Source organism: Chaetodon trifascialis, chromosome 17, assembly GCF_039877785.1.
Source record: "Chaetodon trifascialis isolate fChaTrf1 chromosome 17, fChaTrf1.hap1, whole genome shotgun sequence".
NCBI lineage: Eukaryota > Metazoa > Chordata > Actinopteri > Chaetodontiformes > Chaetodontidae > Chaetodon > Chaetodon trifascialis.
The window spans coordinates 24,754,593-24,775,544 of NC_092072.1; the positions used below are offsets into that span (position 1 = coordinate 24,754,593).

General features: G+C 40.7%; 1 protein-coding gene across 1 annotated transcript in view; it reads right to left on the bottom strand.

Annotated features, from left to right (window-relative positions):
- Positions 1 to 10,627, bottom strand: part of LOC139346285 (syntaxin-12-like) — a 51,210-nt gene extending 40,583 nt beyond the window's left edge. Inside the window, exons 1-2 of the mRNA XM_070985293.1 lie at positions 10,530 to 10,627; positions 9,197 to 9,337 (exon numbers count right to left, since the gene is read on the bottom strand). Of these exons, the coding sequence (XP_070841394.1) occupies positions 9,197 to 9,296 (100 nt within the window). The 5' untranslated portion in view covers positions 9,297 to 9,337; positions 10,530 to 10,627. The remainder of the gene's footprint in view (positions 1 to 9,196; positions 9,338 to 10,529) is intronic.
- Between the last annotated feature and the right edge of the window lie 10,325 nt (positions 10,628 to 20,952).

The window sequence follows — 20,952 nt, forward strand, 5'->3', positions numbered from 1 at the left end:
TCAATGACTGAAAATGCAAGAAAATGCGACCCCTTTTGATAACATGACCAAGCCCCTTTGACCCTGAAAATTAAGACAATTTGGCATCACAAAACACGGTAAAACACAACAAATAAGAACCATAAACTGTAGTAAATAATACAGCTGAAGAAACACATGAACATATTCTCTACTAGGGCTGTCAAAATTGTTCTAATGTTTGAATATTAACATAATCACATAGGTTCAAACCATTGGAGTATCTACTTATGCACATAACATCCATAAAAGGGAAAACAATACAACCTAAGACATGCTAGTTATATATTATTTGAACATAAATGTCACATAAAACCTCTACATACTTGTACATTACAAAATAAACATTTTGTTTAACCAGAAACAACTTGGTTGGTATATTGGTATATTACTCTAGCCAAAGCCACCAGACTCTGTTTAGAGAAAGAGTGACTTTATCATTGTAAAACACACTTCATTCATTCATTAAAAAAAAAAAACCCACACCAAAATTCTCTTGGTTCATCTTTCCACTGTTTGGTAGAAATAGGGGAGTGAGAGAGAAGATGGATCATCAGAAAAGCAGTGGAGAAAACAATAATTACTAGAGAACAGAAACTAGTGTTGTGACTGTCATGGTTTTGTGTCTGTCATACGGTGCTGTCAGTGCTGGTACCCACAGTGGTGTTTTCTCAGTCACATTCAAATATTATTTTTCACAATCAAATGTATGGATTTTTAAAAAATTTGAATATAAATTTGAATTTCGAATATTCACTGACAGCCCTATCCCCTACCAGCCCACAAAATGCTTTGCAAAATCAAGCAAAGATGTCCCTCTGAGCCTTGAATGGCAAAAAAGCCAATTCAAAACAAAAAAATTAACCTTCCATACAAACACACACAGTTGCATCCAGATAGTTAGCATATGCTCTTTAAGTGTTCAGAAATCACAATGCCTCACCAGGGGCCTGTTGCACAAAACTAGGATAAGGGATTAAGCCGGGATATGTTGGTTATCCTGGCTCAACTTATCCGTGATCCAGTTGCACAAAAGCAGGATAGCGGAAAGTGGGATATGTTATGGGATAAGTTACCATGGAGATTTATTCTGTGGAGCTAGCCTGCTCCAGACCAGGCTAAGTTCCAGGATCTATTTAATCTCATCCCTTATCTCAGTCAGAAGTCATCAGAAATGGAAACCAATAGTTATTCCACTGTCCACTACACATTGTTATCACATTCAACTAGATCCATCCATCCACTATTTAAACATTAACACAAAACATAAGCATCATTCATTTCAATTTTAATTAATTTCATTAATTTCAATCATTGTAGATAAATGATGATTTTAGATGATGTTGCAATCATCAGATAGACAGTTTCCCATAGACTACATATAAAATACACATCCAATATAAATATAAATACATATCAAAGAGTAACATGATGTTCCTTTATTGGATAAGGATAAATCAAAGCATCAGTTCCTTTCCAAACTCAAGTCACACAGTGACTAGATAGAAAGCACAGAATCAAAGCATATTATACGTATAGAAGCAACCGCTTTGCGTCGGAGGTTCACCTCTTCGTCGTCCATTCATTTCTGATAATGGACACCTCAAAGGGCATTAGCCCGCTTATACCATGGTCACTTAAGAAAGAAATAAATATTAAATCAATTATTAATCAATAATGTTGTTTTTTACCGTTAAAATCGTAAGTTTTTCCACAAGAAGCGGCTGAGTGGACTATTTAACATCTCTTGTTGTGACGCGTTGCCAAAGGAACCGGCTCTGGCCACAGAACCTGCAGCTCGGTCGGCCGCAGCTGTTATATTAGGCCTAATCAGTGGAGGGAAGTGAGACGATTGCTTAACGTTATGTTACGTGATACAAAGTATCATTTCAGAGGGCAAGTGCACCTCTTACCGCTTGTGTGTGTCCAGAGGATGATGCAAAATTTTGTTTCAAAGAATCAAAGTCCACTAAATTGTTTTTATTGCAAGAAATATTATCCACTTTTCAGTCTGATCATTAAATGTGTATCAAGCAAGTAAGTCTATCTTAAATCGTTTTTAGAAATATTATCCACCATTCACTCTGTATCAAGCAAGTAAAGTAAGCAAGACAGAAAGACAGGTGACAAACTATTCAAAATTAAATGCAACATTGCCGTTGATCAGGAATGTCTTGCCGTTGTGATAAACTAATTTAGAACAATCAGGCAGTCTGCAATACTTTGCCATGCTTTCTGTCGTTGTTTTATAACTGTGGCGGTGTTGCCTTTCTTTTTAATTTGGTCCTTCACCTCCTAGTAAGCCTCCATGAGGACTTTTGCCTCCGACAGGGAAAAGTATGCCACTCTAGTTGCCATGGTGAATCTGTGAATCTGTGATCGATGGCAGGGTCTATTTGAGGAAGCCGCGTGCACATACTTATCCAGGATAGGTTTCACCTGGCTTGTTGAATCTGTGTCTGCTCATCCTGGCTTGATCTTTGTGCAACCGATTAAGTCTGGACGCTCATGTTTTGGATTGGTTGAACTCAGCTCAGTCACTTATCCTGGATGTCTTAATGCTACTTTTGTGCAACGGGCCCCAGGTGTATTGTAAAACCTTTAATTCTCCCTCGTGTTTGATAACAAAGCCTTGCTTGGAAGAGCAGACTATGCTTCACCTTGAGCTCCCACAGTGGGCTGAAGACCTCAATGAAGTCTTGTTGCTACCGCATAACTTCTTGCACAAAGGGCTTGGTTCCCTCCGGCTCTCGCGGTCGCAGGGTCCGATGTGCCCACTTTACAATGATCAAAGAATGGAATGTCTTCTTTGAGACCTTTTGGGATCACGGCCTTGACAGCATTTACACCATTTTTGTTATTCAGGTATGCTGACAATCTTAATGTTACAGCAGTATGACCAGCCTTCAAAGTCATCTCCTCGGGCACATAAAATTTCATTCTTCAGGCTGGTGAGTGCCTTTTCCAAACACCTGTTTTCAATATTTTCCACTTTCTTAAGCAATTCCTTTTGGAGAATTTGTCGTTCCTGGTGAGTCTGTTCCAACTTGTCAAACCTGCCATTTTGGCAGCTACTCCATGTTGTCTCCTGTGGCATGGCTGGGAGAATCAATGCTAACATCATTAGCATAAGCTGAAGCTGGTTGAGTGACTCAATGCCTTTGGACTTGTTCTTTAACTAAAGTGGTAACACTGTCACCTCACAGCTAGAAGGTCCCCGGTTCGAATCCCGCTGTGGCGCTGGTGGCGTGTCCTCCACCATGCCTCTGGTGCTGCTGCTTGAGGAAAAAAAGGGGGCCTTTCTGTGTGGAGTTTGCATGTTCTCCCCGTGTTCACCCGGGGTTTCCTCGGTAATAACCCCCACTAAAAACATGCAAGACCACCTGACCAATGGTGACGAAAAAAGATGGGTCCCCAGGCGCGGGCACCGGCATCGGCTAGCAGCTGGCAGCCCACCGCTCCTAGTCTGCTGCGGAGGATCGACAGTCCAAGGATGGGTCAAATGCGGAAATATAATTTCACGAGAAGCATGGCGTGTAGTGTGCAACTAACTCACTGTGTGATGTGATCAATAAAGTACGTTTCTTTCTTTCTTTCTTCTTTCTTTCTTGTTGTCAGTGACATGGAGTTAAGGTGAGCACTGATCTTTGACCTTTCAGTTTTGGGGCCAAATACAATCACAAAAATCACAAAATTCCGGCACATCCACTCATTGATTTGATGAATACACTCACTCAGTGAAAGGGACTGTAGTCATGTGATGACACAGAAATATGAAGTTGTGTATCATCGTTTTTATTACTGCAGTTTTCAAGGCCTGGGGAAACTGACCAGACTGAAGAGAATTATTTATTATCTGCAACACATCTGGAGCTATGCAATTAAAAACATTTTTTTTAAAAGTTTGTTGGCAGAGTATCAAGGCAGCATGTTGTAGATTTTAACTGTGATACAGTTTCTGTCAGCCTTGTATGATCTAGAAGGTTAAAATGTGTTAGATTAACTGGAGAACAAGAAGGCACAGATGGACTTATCATTTTGCCTGAGCTGGAGCTGCACACCGTTTGTCTTTTCCTTGAAATTTTATCTGTAAAAAAGGCTGCAAAATCATTGCATGACTTGTTGGATAGCAGCTCAGGAGGGACTGATGCTGTGGGGTTTGTCAGTCCATCCACAACAGAAAACAAAGTCCGGGCGTTATTACAGTTTCTGTTGATAATCTCTGATAAGAATGCTTGCCTTGCTTTCTTTCGTTCATGGTTATAGGTGTGGAGACTGTTTTTGTAAATCTCATAATGAAGCTGGAGTTTGGTTTTTCGCTACCTGCGGTCTGCCTGCCTGCAGACTCTTTTCTGGACTTTGACCAGTGTGGTGTTTCTGCAAGGTGCCTTTATCCTTCCTGACAAAACTTTGGTCTTAATTGGGGCAATGGAATCAATAATAGTCTAACTTTGGAACTGAAACTATTTACAAGGCCATCGGTTGAAGCTGAGGGCAGTGTTGGTGATGGTGTAAAAGACTGATTGAAGACTGCACAGGTGTTATCATTAATATAACGCTTTTTGATTACCTCTGATCCACTTTTGTTAAGAATAGCAGGTGTGGCCATTTTAAATGACACACAGTAATAATCAGAAAGAGCAACATCCGTCACCACAACCTCAGAGATATTAAGCCCTTTGGAGATAACCAAATCTAATATATGCCCTTTGTTATGTGTTGAATGTGTTACGTGCTGAGATTGGCCAAAATGATCCGGGATGTTTAAAAGTTCTTTAGCACATCCATCTTTGAGATTATCAACATGAATGTTGAAGTCACCCGCTTACACAACACAGTCAAGATCAATACAAACAACAGACAGTAGATTGGCAAACTCATCAGAAAACTTTGCATTGTATTTTGGGGGCTTATAGATGGTTCCAAAGACTGATCGACAGGGAGACTATGATTGAATGGCAACATATTCAAAAGATTCAAAGTGACCATAAGAGACTCCATTGAATTGATGCTATCATTAAATAAAATGGCGAGTCCACCTCCTCTCTTAAGCATTCTTACTTCACTTATGAAACTGAAATTCAGAGGGGCTGACTCATTGAGAACTGCTGCGCGGTTATCTTGTCCTAACCAAGTTTCAGTTAAAAACATAAAATCAAGCTTGTGCTTGATGATAAAGTCATTGATTCAGAATGATTCGCCTGCCAAAGACCTAACATTTAAAAGAGCTAACTTAATTGTGCTAAAAAGTCCAACATCCCCATGTTTTAGAACATACTGTGGCTGACATGAAATACATGTTAAATTCGATGATGTGATGTTTCTGGAGAGATGGACCGATCTTCTCCTCCTCCTACCTATTGAGACATGAATCAATGAAGCTTCCAGCACAATGGGCCCTGGCTTTTCCTTGGAAAATGGGGGGACAATGGAATTTGGGGGGACAGGATCCCAGATGAGCGAGGAGTAAGCCTGATACCAGCTCTGACAAGTTTGTTCATTTGGTCAGTAAACTCCAGCATATCCAGTGAAGATGATTAGCTAGATGGAGTTTGGGCAGTTGGAGATGGTGAAGGTGAAGTTTTAGTGGTTGGAGATGGTGACCTAGGTGGAGTTTTGGTGGTTAGAGTCAGTGAATCCTCATGAGCAGTGGCCTCTGGTGGAGGACATGAGGCATCCCCTTTTTTGCTCTGACATCCCTCATGGTTAGAGCATACAGGGGGGGGAGAGTTGGTTCTCCTTCATGTTTTGGTGTTTGCTGCTTTTGTTTGGATTCCTCTTGTCTCTTGTCCTTGGGAGTAGGAACAGTGTGACGCAGAGAGAAAGATAGGTTGGAGGCAAAAAGTTTTACTTCTGACTTGTTTAGGGAAAGTCCGTCTCCTTTGAAAAAGGAGAAAGGTCCCAGAAAAAGTTGAAATTGTCAATAAAATGCACTGAGTGGACATCACATGCAGTTGAAAGCCATCTGTTTACTGCCAACAATCTGCTGAATCTCTCTCCTCCTCCTCTGACTGGTGGTAAAGGCCCACTGAAGAAGACTTCAGCATTCAGAGAGCTCATCTCGTTTGAGCACTTCAGATTGTCATTTCACAATATCATTTGCCCCTGTGTGCAGTACAAGGTATTTCAAAGTTGGAATTTCTGCAACAATACTGAGGATTTCGTCAGTCATGTTGGAGACTGTATCATCAGGAAAGCACAACACTTTTGTGTTTCTGCTGGACATTCTTCCCACATCTTTAATTGCAGAATCACCAACAACAAGAATCTCAGGACCAGTCAGTAGCTTGTAGCTTTCTAGCTTCTGACTTCCTGTCAGGCCTTACCCTTCTCTGTGAGTCCGAGAAGTTATCCAGGTTTTCAGCTGGAGATCCAGGGTGGACTGCACACTAGCTGGTTTGTAACTGCACACTAGCTGGTTTGGGAGCTTTGTTGCTCATCTTCCCTTTGGCTTTTATCCACGGCTGTGTCTTACTCTGCACAGGTGTTGAGTAGGATGATAACGCAGGCCAGCCTGTCGCATCACAGATCTCTGGGCGCTGGGTTCTACCTGTTGGACGTCTCCCCATATCAGCTGATTTAATCTTGGGCTTTGCCCCGAGAGCATTCCAGGGAGAACTAATACTGGCAGATTTATTACCCGGTACACAGCCCTTTAGTTTCGAGGGAGCTGCTAATTAGCTGGATGTTAGCATTCTCCAGTCTGCTGTTTTGAGTCAGTGGCATAGTGCTGTCATTTCCACAAAGTCCATTCACTTCTGCGTTTATTTCCAGACGCTGAACTTTAATTTCCAACACTGCAACCTGCTGCAGAAGTTTGTAGAGGTCATCTCTGGAGAAAGGACGCATCTTGGTGCTAGTTAGCTTTAGCTGCCAGCAGGCTTTTCTGTTGGTAGGCTGAAGCAGGCTTTTTCTGTCAGTAGGCCAGAGCAGAGTGTATCCGTGAAATATCAGAGGTCGCAAGGGTCAAATATTTGTCCGTAAATTATGTCTTTAGATGTCCAATTCAGCCAAAAATTAAAACTTTCAAGTTTAAGGAAAATTAAAATAAATACAGAAAACAAGATGGGAAATTCAATTCAATTCAATTCAATTTTATTTGTATAGCGCCAAATCACAACAGAAGTTGTCTCAGGACACTTTCCATATAGAGCTGGTACAGACCAAGCTCTTTTATCTACAGAGAACCAACAATTCCCCCATGAGCAAGCACTTGGCCACAGTGGCGAGCTCAGACAGAAACCAGCTACCAGAGGAGGAGGAGGAGCTCATTAATGCTGCTCTCATCAACGCAGTGTTGGCTGGCAGTGCAGGCTGGGGCAGGGCAAGTGATGATGTTCGTGCGGTCGGTGTTGGGAAAGTTCACTTTTTCTACATGAAGTAGTTCAAAGTTCAGTTCACAAATTTTAAAATGAACTACTTCAGTTCAAAGTTCATAATTCAAAATATTGAACTAAGTTCACCATTCCAAAACTTAACAAGTTCTTAGGTCTTTTTTTCCCATTTGTTGCCGCGAGCTATTATTTTTCTTAATTATTGCCACAGCCCATATAGAACCACAGACAGCAATTATTTTAGTAGTTTTAACACTGTAACTAAGGATTTTTCCCAACCTCACCAACCTCTATAGAAATCTGGCACCCTATTGAACGAAGTTAAACTGAGAGAGCGTGCCATTCACAGACACCAGAATGAATGAGTTCACAGTAACGTTCATCAGGCAGTAATACAGTACATTTGGTTCATGTTCGCCCAAAATATGAACGAGTTCATGAACTATCATTCAATGAACGTGTTCAGGCACAACACTGCGTGCGGTCTGGTCTGGAGGTTCTGGTCAAGCCTGTCTAATAGGAGCAGCCTGGAGTGGCCTTGGATGGCAATGAGCCCAGTGCATTCCAGGTGCTGTAGGTTATACCTTTTGAGCTAAAAGCAACACCACATTCCTGTTTTTATTTTATTGTATGTTTTTATTTTGGAATTTGTTAGCAACCCTGAAGTTTCCATCTGTATATCAAAAACTTGTTAATGGTTCTTGGATGTGTGAGATAACACAGGTTAATCTAAACAAAATGCACTATAACTTTCTTTATAAATGGCCATGGTACCTAATGAGAACTGATTCAACAGCGAAAGATTGTATGTCATCCTGGAAGAAATACAATGGATTTTAGGATATAAAGATCATAATATTATGTGGAACTAATTAATAACTATTACACTGTTTGATTATTATTTTGTTATTTTTTTTAATTGCTGTATTATCACCATTATTTCAATCAATTCAGATCAGTTTTACTAACCTGTAATGGTACCTTTATTAATTTATTTATCTATTTATTGTAATTGTGGCACCATTAGGGGTACTGATTGAAAGTGTGATTGCTGTAATGGAGGAATACATTTCAATTATATTACATAGGAATATCTCCTCAAATATCGCATAAACATATACAGGTGTATATAGCACCAGCACATGTAGAGTATTCTACTATATACATATACACAAGTATATGTATATTCTAGTTCTAGTGTTGCCAGTTTGATGACAAAATTGTAAAAAAAAAAAAATTGGTAAAAATCTGCACCTCATATGGAGAGCACACTTTTGGATTTGGACAGCCTTTGGCACTAACTTACTTTCTGAGTGTGCACCCACTTGCAAGTCTACAAGTGTTGGGAAGTCCAAATGTTCAGATTGAAAGTAAACAAATGACCAAAGAAGTGAGCCTAGAAAACAGTAAAACCAATATGACATGACTAATTTTGAAATTTTAACAAAATGACCAAAATGTATTATAAATATTTCCTCTATTGCCCAGCTCTGCATGGTATCACACTGACAGTGATACGATCAAGTTATTTTCAACATTTTGAAGTGAATGAGTTATGGTCCACTACAGCTATCATAATAAAAGCAGCAAAGTATTCATAATCAACAAAAATAAATACTTTGGAGACATCATAGAATCCTACACTAAGGACTAAAATTCCTCTCTGACCAAAACAGGTTCAACACAGTGAGGCAGACTTCAGGCTGACAAGGCATTCTTGGCAAACATGGTCCCCGAATCAGTGAGTGAGTGAGTGAGTGAGTGAGTAACCATTTTTGGCTATAGCCACAATCTTGCTTTCACTGTCGCAAAAACAGCTACTAATGCAACAGTGAAGCACTTACTGTTCTGTGTGATCTTCTGGATGTTGGAGCTGCATGTCTGTATGAGGGTGTTGAAGTCCCGTGGGACAGGATGGTAGGTCTCTGCTTTGCCGTATGACATGTCTGCCAGAGTGTGGTTGAAACTTAGGTGTTGAGCTTTGGCTGCAGATAAACAGAGGAATAAGAGTTAGAAAAAAATATGAAAATATTCAAAAGGTGTTTCTTAAGAACTGTCATATTTGATAAAAGATTTGAATAGGCAAGACAATGACAGTGAGGGCCCAGGACTGACCACTTGGACAAGGATTAATTAAACTATTTTTCAGTTTAGTTTTTAGGTTTACCAATCTATTTTTTTACATTATGGCAGACTAGTTTACTCATTCTTGCTACATGTCACATGGTCTACTTTCAGCTGCGCAATAATGAGATTTTATTGTTTTATTGACAGGAGAGATGAAGCATACAGACAACTTCAATTCCAAAGAAGTTTGGACTCTGTCTAAAACATAAATCAAACAGAATGTTGTTAAGCCTTTATGACATATACTCAACAGCACAAAGACAGCATATTTAATGTTTTACATCATCAACATCATTAATTTTTTGTAAATATATGCTTATTCTGAAATTGATGCCAGCAACATGTGTCAAGCATTTTGGGACAGGGGCAAAAAAAACACAGGGAAAGTGGAGGTATGCTCAAAAAAACACCCGTTGGGAATATTCCACCAGTAAAAAGGTAATTGGTATTAAGTGGCAAAATCATCATTGGGTACTAAAGGAAATCTGAAGACTCAGTCGTTCAAAAGCAATGATGAACCGAGGTCCACCACTTTGTGAAACACGATTGTATGAAGCAGCTACATGGGCTCCGGAGCATGTCGTAAATCGGTCTACAGTTTGTTTGCAAATAACAGCATTTTGTTCTTATTTTCGTTTTACACTGCGTCCCAACTTTTTGGGAATCAAGGTTATAACTTGGTCGGAAAAACAACTGTTAGCCTGTAAATGTCGAATCATTCGGTGCTGATCGAAATTAAAGACCATGCGAGTCAAGTGATATTAGTTAAACAAAAATGGGAATATATTGCTATCGTGATTTGTATACACATCTGCCGTCTACACATTAGGCTACTTAGCTCAAGTAACGTTACCGAAAGTTACAAGAGGCTGTACAGAATAATGCTCAGCTGTTAGCTTTCTAGCTAACTGACGCTAACTTGTTAGCTTTCAGTTGTTTAAAACTGGCTACCTTGAAACAGCTAAGCATGTCATTCACCAATAAAGACTTAGAGACAACATGTCTGTTTTCAACAAGAGTAAAGCCTTGAATAAAAACAACAACACATACTTGCGTATTTGGCTGTTTAAAAATGAAGTGAAACGCGTTATGTGTCTACCGTCAAGATACTGCCCTTCCTGATCCGTGACGTTATCGCGTAAAGTGACGCACGCGTTGAGAGGATACTGACTTTGTTGACAAAATGTAAACAGTTGTTTTACAAATTTAAAAGCGCATAATTTCCTGGAGTAGGTTAAGCACAAATGTTCACGCAGTGTTTCACTGTATTCAGACAAGACCTTAAAATTGTTAATGTGTTGCATATTGCTGGAGTTGCTATGTACGGTGGCCGACAAGGTCAAACGCGCTGCCACGGCCCGAAGCCCTTTCATTAGAAGAAATGCGCTGCAGCTTCAGAAACGATGCCAATTAACAAAAAAAAAAAAAAAAAAAAAAAAAAAAAAACATGCAGCAGAAAAGCGCTGCATATCCAGTCAACACAACTGTACTTATCCGGGCTGTAGGGGGAGCGCTAAGTGGAACAGTTTGGTTTCAACCCAAGAATATGAAAGACCCGACAAATGTCAACAACATAACGTAGCCTCTTTATTGCAGTGTGTCCTCTCTTTTGTTTTGGATTGGCATTGTCCCTGAAGCTGCAGCACTTTTTAGTTTTAAATACTTTGGGCTGTTGCAGCACATTTGCCCTTTGTCAGCCACCTCATTCCTCTCAATATGAAAAGCATTTAAATAAGAACAAGACTACTATATGATAATGAAGATAATTAATAAGCATGTCACCAAACAGCTACTCTATGTAATTTAACAAGGAATTTAAGCACATTTAACCAACTCTGTACTTATTGTTGATATTTTGAAGAAGGCTCACATAATTCTGGTGCAGTTTAAAGACACAAAACCAGTTCCAGATGCCCTTTCTCTGGTAAAGTACGTTTTACAGTAGATTTGATATTTTAACAGATATTCAGATACAGGCTTGCAGACTCAGTGACCACATCTTGTGTTAGCAGTTGCAATACAGCTATCAGCTGAATACCTACCTCACTTCTGACGTCACTCCATGATTGGGAATTGTCTGACTGTCAAGGTTTCCCTTTGTTTTTTAAAATAAATATTCAAACACATCACAGTTGATATCACCAGGGGCCCGTTTCACAAAGCAGGTTTTGTGAAAACTCTGAGTTTGTTAAGCCTGAAATGAAGGAAACTCGGAGTTTTCCGTTTCACAAAGGGAGGTAACTCAAACCAGAGGAGGAGGGGTAACTCTCGCCTGTTTCACAGAGAGAGGTAACTTAAACTCTCGGTCAGTTACCATGGTAACAGACTCTATGAACCTAACCTGGTCGGGACCAGGTTTTTCTCAATGAACCTCGAGTTTCTCTCTGTCTCCGCCCCCTGTCAGCCACACGTTTTTTGATTTCCTCATTCATTCAGGCAGCAGGCGAGTTTTGGTATAACATAGTTCTGCCGTCTGTTATTTAAAAAAAAAAAAAATCAGCCAGTCGGCGTATATGAGAAGTCCACTTTTCCACAACGATCCCGTGGATGAAGGTGCAGCATTACTGCGCAGGGAATTAAATATTCGTCGGGAGATGGTTATCAGACCACGCATAGATGTTCTGGCATTTCCAGACAATTATCTTTTTGAACGGTACCGTTTCACGTCGCAGTCCATCACCTACATCCACAACCTAATCCGTCCTTATATCTGCAACATTACCAGCCGTAGTCATGCTCTCACATCCCAGCAGATATTGTGTGTTGCGCTGCGTTTCTTTGCAAATGGGAGTTTTTTGTATAACATCGGAGATGCAGAGCACTTAAGCAAGGCAACTGTATGCAGGGCGGTCAGAAAAGTTTGCCTCGCCTTGAAACGGCTATTACCCATCTTCGTGGTTTTCCCTGGACATAAACCTGTCAGAGTCATCAAGGAGGAGTTCCACAGGATTGCAGGTGAATGATGCAGAGATCCAAATGAATTTTAAATTATATTCCATTAATGACATTGTGCTGCAATCTCAGAATGGGATTAGTAATTTTAATTTCTTTTAGGATTCCCCAGTGTGATTGGCTGCATAGATGGCACACACATCCCCATCACGGCTCCCTCGCATAATGAAGCAGATTATGTGAATAGGAAGTCCATCCACAGCATAAATGTGCAGGTACATGTAGATTGACTACTGTTTCAAATGTTAAAGACTGCATCATAATTCAACATCTGTCATTCTCTGCACTGTCAAGATCGTATGTGATGCTGCATACTTAATTTCCAATGTGGAGGCCAAGTGGCCTGGGTCTGTTCATGACTCAAGGATTTATCGCGAGTCTAACCTGAGCAACAGACTGCAACGTGGTAAGCAGCCTAAAGATTTGCACAATATAATTCACCTGTCTCCCTCCTTAAATATACTCTGATGTGTCCCCTACACATTACAGGAGAGTTTGATGGCCTTCTGCTGGGTGACAGAGGTTACCCATGCCAACCCAGGCTGCTGACTCCTTACCCTGACCCTGAACCAGGCCCCCAACAGAACTTCAACCGGGCTCACTGCAGGACAAGAGCCCGGGTGGAGATGACCATAGGCCTGCTGAAAGCCCGTTTCCAGTGCCTACGTCACCTCAGGGTGACCCCTGAGAGGGCCTGTGATATCGTTGTGGCATGTGTTGTTCTTCATAATATTGCCACTATTAGAGGAGAGCGACACCCTGCCCTACAAATTGAAGACCCTGATGATGACCCCATCCACCTGCCAGCTATGCAGGATGGCAGAGCAGTCAGAGACACCATATGCCATAGTCACTTCAGAGATTGAGTCACCACCACCACCACCACCACCACAGCAGTCAAATAAAGACACAATACACACTTCATTTGGTCTTCTTTATTTCCTACAAATAAAAGAGCTAGATTAGTTAATGTTCCAATAGTTAACATAATTAACATAATTCACCTGTGACCATGCACCCACCTCTAATTTGTGTTCCAGTATTTCAATTTCTAAATCTGCCTTCCTAATCTGGCGGTCCAAGTATTGCATTTCTTTGTTGGTTTTTTGGATTTTTTTCAGCAGGTGAATTTTATAAATCTCTTTTACTGGTAACTGGGAATACATAAGGAGGACATTAAATTATACAGTTGCACATGAATTCCACGGAATGAACCTCTGGTGTTTACTGAACATCCATCTCACTGTGTCAATCTGTGCTGTGGAAGTTGAGGGACTCTCCTGCTGCTGCCGAGCCATGCCCTGTTAAAGAGGATGAGAATGTGTTAATACTTCAGTGTAGGCTAAATGTCACACTCTATATTGTTGTTGAATGTTAAGAAATGTAAATGGGAAGAGAACTATCAGTAACATATCAAGATGTTACCTCTATAGGCCTTTCTGGATCGCCCTCTGTAAAGGCAGCAGACACAGTTTCTTCATGCTCTTCATCCTAGATGAGTGATATGTTTCAGTATACTTAAACTACCATTTGGCAAAATCTTTGGAGTATTGCCTACTTACAGTCACAAGGTCTGTTGTGGCATGAGGGGGCTCCACCAGGCAGATAGCACCATCAGAATCTGTTGGGACAAAAAAAAAAAAAAAAGACATGAGAGGGAAATAAATATTTTTATGAATAGGCTTAAAAGAGATATATAGGCCTAGGCATATTACATTTTATAAAGGCACTCGTGTCTTGGGGGGCGAGCTCTGAAGATGAGCTCCCTCCAGGAATTCCCTCAGCCACTGGCCTTCCTAAATTGTGGCTTAGGGCCAGCTCCTCTGCCTCCGTTAGAGGTGGCGGTGCTGGGCCACCACCCGTTTTGTGGGCATCTGCCTTCTTTCTGTTGGCTGAGCAGAGGTCTGTGTTAGTTTAAATAGGCTTAATTATTTAACAGAATATGATATAGATGAGAAGACGTTTATGTGTGTGAAAACAGCATTATGTTGGGGATAAAACAACAGCCACTTAATATTTACTTTACAATGTAAAACATGATCAAAATGAGGTACCCCTATTTAATTATGCCGGGGTCTTACCTGTTTGAACAATGTTTTTATATTTCATCTTAAGCTGCTGCCAAGTGCGCTTCTCCCCCGCAGGATTGCACCTGCATGAAATAAATTAATGAGCTACCATTCAAGCAGTTTTCCCCTGTAATATTATTGCGATTGCAAAGGACTGCATTTAAACTTACGCATTGACCCGAGCAGCAATGTTTTCCCACGCCGTCTCTCTCTCTTTTGCGGCTGCAGCGGTGTTGCACTTTTTTCTAAAAACGTGTTGAAACTCGCTGTATGAGCGCATTAAGATTTCTAGCTCCAAAGAGGTAAAAAACGCAGCCCTCCTCTTCCCCGTTGCCATGGTGACTCGTCGAATCGGGGCTCCATTGATGTTGGCTTTTTATAGTCGTGGTGCACGCGCTTAACTCTGAGTTGACTTACTCTGAGTTGATTGAACTAACCCAAATCACCTGTTCTGAAACTGGAAACTCTGAGTTTCCTATCTCAGGCTAGATCAACTCGAGGTTCAGGATTAGACTCGGAGTTTGTTGAACCTCCTTTGTGAAACGGGCCCCTGGTCACTCCAAACTGGGCCATGTGACATGGAAGCTAGGAAATAGTTACATTTATATTTCTAACAAAATATCATGTACAAAGTACTAATATTATCCAAAATAAACAGATGAGCCCTCTTCTGAACTTTTGTAGTGATTCTCCGGAAAAACTCTTGAAACTCTTGAAAAAAAATCATTAATCATGAATGTGTCATGGGATCTTTTATTATTATTATTATTATTATTATTATTATTATTATTATTATTTTTAATATATAAAATACAACAAGAACTAGTATCCCAGAGGTGTGCTATATGTGAAGTATGTAGGTAGACATTTGGACACTGATTTAGAGTGACAGTCATGTCATTTGCGAATATACCCAAATGGCAACCTTTATAGATTTCTTTTGTAGATGTGTTGTATTCACAATTATCTGGCAAGTCAGCATAAGGAAAATAAAATGTAAAATGTAATCTTGATCATTTATGGTTACTCTACTGGCACTTAATCAAGAAGGTAAGGGAGGTCTGAAATACCTTGACATCTAATACACGGGTGAACCAGCGGAGTCACAGACTTCCCCTAAACCCTCAGAACTCAACTGGCAGACATGTTCAGGTGCAGTAAGTTGAATTTTGCCCACTCATTTTTATTATGGAAAATAGATGGCTCAAGCTTGGTCAAATCAAATAGAGTTAGGGCCAAGGTTATAAGAGTTTTGGATTTTTCATTAGTTTTAGTTTTTATTTCGTTTTGATTTTTTGTTTTCAAATTCAGTTAGTTTTAATTAGTTTTTAGAGCATATTTGCTAGTTTTTATTCGTTTTTATTTTCTTGAAAATGCTTAGTTTTAGTTTAGTTTTTATTAGTTTTAGTGTTAGGTTTAGTTTTTTTCTAAATAGGGGTATTTGTCAGGTGCAAGATTCAAAATCGTCAGAATATGTATTGTATAATAAAAACTCAACAAAACAGAATTTTAAAACATGTATTCAGAGGATAGATAAACAGCCATCCACAAATCAAATACAACAGCCCACAAGATAGCAGCCTTTAGTACAAAATGAGTGCAATACTGCTTCTGAGATTAGATGCACATAATGTGCTGGGTAAAAATCCACATAGCCAACAGACTAAAGACACACATGACAAGAACATAACAACATGAACCCATTCATGAGACAAGTCACATTTCTTGGCAGCCAGGTGTCTTAGGGAGCTCAATCTAAGAAATCATGAACAACCTCAAAAACCCAACAAACTCTGGATTGAGGTTTGATTAATTTAGATGAACGAACTCAAAATTAACTACATAAAGAATTGCACTAGAGCTGCCTAAGCATTAATGCAAATCACTGCAGTTGATTAATAATACAGTACTTCGCATGTCATATTTGACATCATAAAGTGAATACAGTGAATGTTTTAGACACTGAAAGTGCACAAGTATCTGATAGAACACAGAGGCAGCCTGCTGTTCTATTTCAGCTGGATGCTGATGTGCTTTTTTTCTATGTTAAACTTACATAGCCTTCTGTCCAACATTGTAAACAAAAACAAATTTAAGTCTTAGCATTATGAATGAATGAACGCTTTCAAATTCAGGTTTTCAAGATTGTGTGTGTGTGTGTGTGTGTGTGTGTGTGTGTGTGTGTGTGTGTGTGTGTGTGTGTGTGTGTGTGTGTGTGTGTGTGTGTGAGAAAAAGCGAGAGATGTGTGTCACTTTAGTCAAGCAACAATTTCTTGTTGATCTTGAGTAAAACACGCTGCTCCAGAGATGTGGTTGTTCTGTGTCTAAGGCCAGATGACAACAGTCCACACACAGAGAAGATGCGCTCCACAAAGGCTTGTGAGGCAGGGGCACTAACAAGGTCCAATGCGACAGGGGCAAGTTTTGGATAGACAGCCTCTCTTGATCTCCAGAACTGCAGAGGTGTCTCATTAAACACACCCTGCTTGACATCATCAACATACTTCTTCATTTCAGTCAACAGACTATTGGTCGCATCAGGCTGATTTGTCATTGACACATTGACCTCCATACGAGATGCAAGGAAGCAGTATTTCTGCAGGACAGTAGGAGGGGAGCTTGTTGGAGTTTGACTGGCCCTTGCAGTGGCAACATCATCCTGAGAAGCTGGGTTATACTGAGCAGCCATGTTCTGCACAAAAGACTGTGCTGCCCTCCTCAGTGGCACTGTGTCTGGTGTTTGAAGAACCAGTGAAACACCTGGATCCATTAGGCAGGCTGCTGCTGGTGTAGCATCAAACTGTGGGGAATCAGGCTTAAGAATGGCAGCAAAACGCTCTCGCAAGGACTTCAGCAGTTTTGCCACAGTTTTGCCAGACCAGAGTTTTGCCGCACTTTGGATCATTGCTTCGTTTGCCACTGACGATTTCCTCACAGCATGTACCAGGTTTCTTGCTCTTGTTATGAGTGAATCAGCATGTGGGTGCTTCATGGCATCTTTCAGTGTGAGCTGAAGGGTGTGGGCAAGGCATGGCATTCTCTGGAACTTGTTGTTCTCCCCATCATCTGGCAGGTAAAGTTCTTTGCGAAGAAAAATTAAAAAACACAAATAATTAGATAATGCAAGCATCAAATGTAAAACACACAAAGTTTACAGTCTAATATGATTAATGAATTAGGACTTTAACTGTACTAACCCTTGGTTTTAGAGCAGGGATCATATAAACTTTCTTGTTCTATTACATTTAATCTATTACACTATGAGCTGTTTAATATTGTGTCTCCATAATTAGTTGGAATCCTGAATATCAAATCATAGGAAATGGTAATAATAATGATGTCAAAGTGCAGACAGTTAGTTTAAACTTCAAAGTTTTTAACCTGGGCTAGAGTACCCTCCTTACTTTTGAACAGGTATATGCTACTTGGCTTGAAATTTTTTTTAAGTTTGCGTAGACTTATATCAGTAGCCAAAAGTGTACTGATGTAGGCTAATCAACTACAAAAGCATTGATAATCTTTTTTCATGTCAATGACTAGTCTAAATATTATTGGCCATTTTAGGCTTCAGGGCATTCAATCGATCCCAACTGGACTTTGTCAGATTGTCTTGGAAAGACAATCTGAAGGAAAGAAAGAAAGTCCAGTTGCAATCGATTGAATGCCCTGAAGCTTACAATGACCTGGATGAATGAGAATATTCACAGGCATTGGCCATTTTAGTTTAACAAAATTAAAATAAATAAAGGGACCACATTAACAGGCATCTCCAAGTTTGGGGAGGGTTGCTTCATACACAGGACTAAAGGGTATCTGCAGTATGTATGAAATACATACAGTGGTATGAAAAAGTTTGGGCACCCCTGATCATTTTCAAGATTTTCCTTTATAAATCATTGGTTGTTCGAATCAGCAATTTCAGCTAAATATATCATATAGCAGAAAACCACAGTGATATTTGAGAAGTGAAATGACATTTATAGGATTTACAGAAAGTGTGCAATTATTACTTAAACAAAAGTAGGCAAGTGCATAAATTTGGGCACCCTTGTTGTTTTATTGATTTGAATACCTTTAGCACTAATTATTGGAACTCAAAATTTGTTTGGTAAGCTCATTGACCCTTGATCTACATACACAGGTGAAGCCAATCATGAGAAAGGGTATGTAAGGTGGCCAGTTGCAAGTTGTTCTCCTCTTTGCATCTTCTCTGAAGAGTGGCAACATGGGAGCCTCAAAACAACTGTCAAATGACCTGAAAACAAAGATTGTGCAACATCATGGTTTAGGGGAAGGATACAAAAAGCTGGCTCAGAGATTTCAGCTGTCAGTTTCCACTGTGAGGAACATAGTGAGAAAGTGGAAGACCACAGGCACAGTTCAAGTTAAGGCCCGGAGTGGCAGGCCAAGAAAAGTCTCCAGATAAGCAGAGGCGAAGGATGGTGAGAACAGTCAAACTCAACCCACAGATCAGCTCCAAAGACCTACAACATGATCTTGCTGCAGATGGTGTCACTGTGCATCGTTCAACTATTCAGCGCACTTTGCACAAGGAGATGCTGTATGGGAGAGTAATGCGGCAGAAGCCTTTTCTGCACACACGCCACAAACAGAGTTGTTTGAGGTATGCTAAAGCACATTTGGGCAAGCCAGCCTCATTTTGGAATAAGGTGCTGTGGACTGATGAAATTAAATTGAGTTATTTGGACATAACAAGGGGCGGTATGCATGGCAGAAGAAGAACACAGCATTCCAAGACAAACACTTGCTACCCACAGTAAAATTTGGTGGTGGTTCCATCATGCTGTGGGGCTGTGTGGCCAGTGCAGGAACTGGCAACCTTGTTAAAGTTGAAGGTCGCATGGATTCCAGTCAGTATCAGCAGATTCTTGCGAACAATGTTCAAGAATCAGTGACAAAGTTGAAGTTGCGCCGGGGCTGGATACTTCAACAAGACAACGACGAGGCATTCATGCAGAGGAACAAGTACAACGTTCTGGAATGGCCATCTCAGTCCCCAGACCTGAATATTATTGAAAATCTGTGGTGTGATTTAAAGCGGGCTGTCCATGCTCGGAAACCATCAAACCTGACTGAACTGGAGATGTTTTGTAAAGAAGAATGGTCAAAAATACCTTCAACAAGAATCCAGACCCTCATTGGAAGCTATAGGAAGAGTTTAGAGGCTGTTATTTCTGCAAAAGGAGGATCTACTAAATATTGATGTAAATTTTCTGTTGGGGTGCCCAAATTTATGCACCTGTCTACTTTTGTTTAAGTAATTATTGCACACTTTCCGTAAATCCTATAAACTTCATTTCACTTCTCAAATATCACTGTGTTTGTCTGCTATATGATATATTGAACTGAAATTGCTGATTCGAACAACCAATGATTTATAAAGGAAAATCTTGAAAATGATCAGGGGTGCCCAAACTTTTTCATACGACTGTAATTGCAGTAAATGAGAACAAGGAAACAAGGATTTTCCTCTCTCTTTTCCCTTGTTGAACTCTATGAGGAACTATCAAGAATGCTGTTTATATCATTGTGACATTTAACATCCAAAATTTAAAAAAATCACATAATATAAATATGTCAAAATAACCGAGGTCTCCACTCTCCTCATCCTCCATGTCTGACTCCTCTGACTGTGACTGGAGCCACAGTTCATCCAGGTCGTCTCCAGCACCTCTTGGCTGAGCCTGTGAACCATCAGCTGACTCCCCACTTTGCTCTCATCTTCTATCTGCAAGTAGCCGCACAGCCTTTACGATGTTGGAGCTGTTATCTGTCACGATGAGCAGCACCTTGTCTTCTCCAATACCCCATGCATCTAACGTCCGACCAATGCAGCGGGCAATGGCCTCCCCGGTGTGTGGGTGCTCCATTCGGTGTAGGTTCAGCAAAGCATGGTGGACGTGGCCTAACAGTTTCAGTTAGTTATCGTTTTTTTGTAAACTCTCGTTTTTATTTTTATTTCAGTTAACGAAAGGCGACCGCCTTACTGCAGCTGCTGCACCGATCCACCTGTCAATCTCATGCTCCATCCTTCCCTCACTCATGAACAGGATCCCAAGATACTTAAACTCCTCCACTTGAGGCAGGAACTCTCCCCCAACCTGAAGGGAGCAAGCCACCTTTTTCCGGTCGAGAACCATGGCCTCGGACTTGGAGGTGCTGACTCTCATCCCAGCTGCTTCACACTCGGCTGCAAACCGCCCCAGTGCATGCTGAAGGTCCTGGCTCGAGGGAGCCAACAAGACAACATCATCTGCAAAAAGCAGAGACGAAATCTGGCAGCTCCCGAACCGAATCCCCTCCGGCCCCTGGCTGCGCCTAGAAATTCTGTCCATAAAAATGATGAACAGAACTGGTGACAAAGGGCAGCCCTGCCGGAGTCCAACATGCACCGGAAACAGGTCCAACTTACTGCCGGCAATGCGGACCAA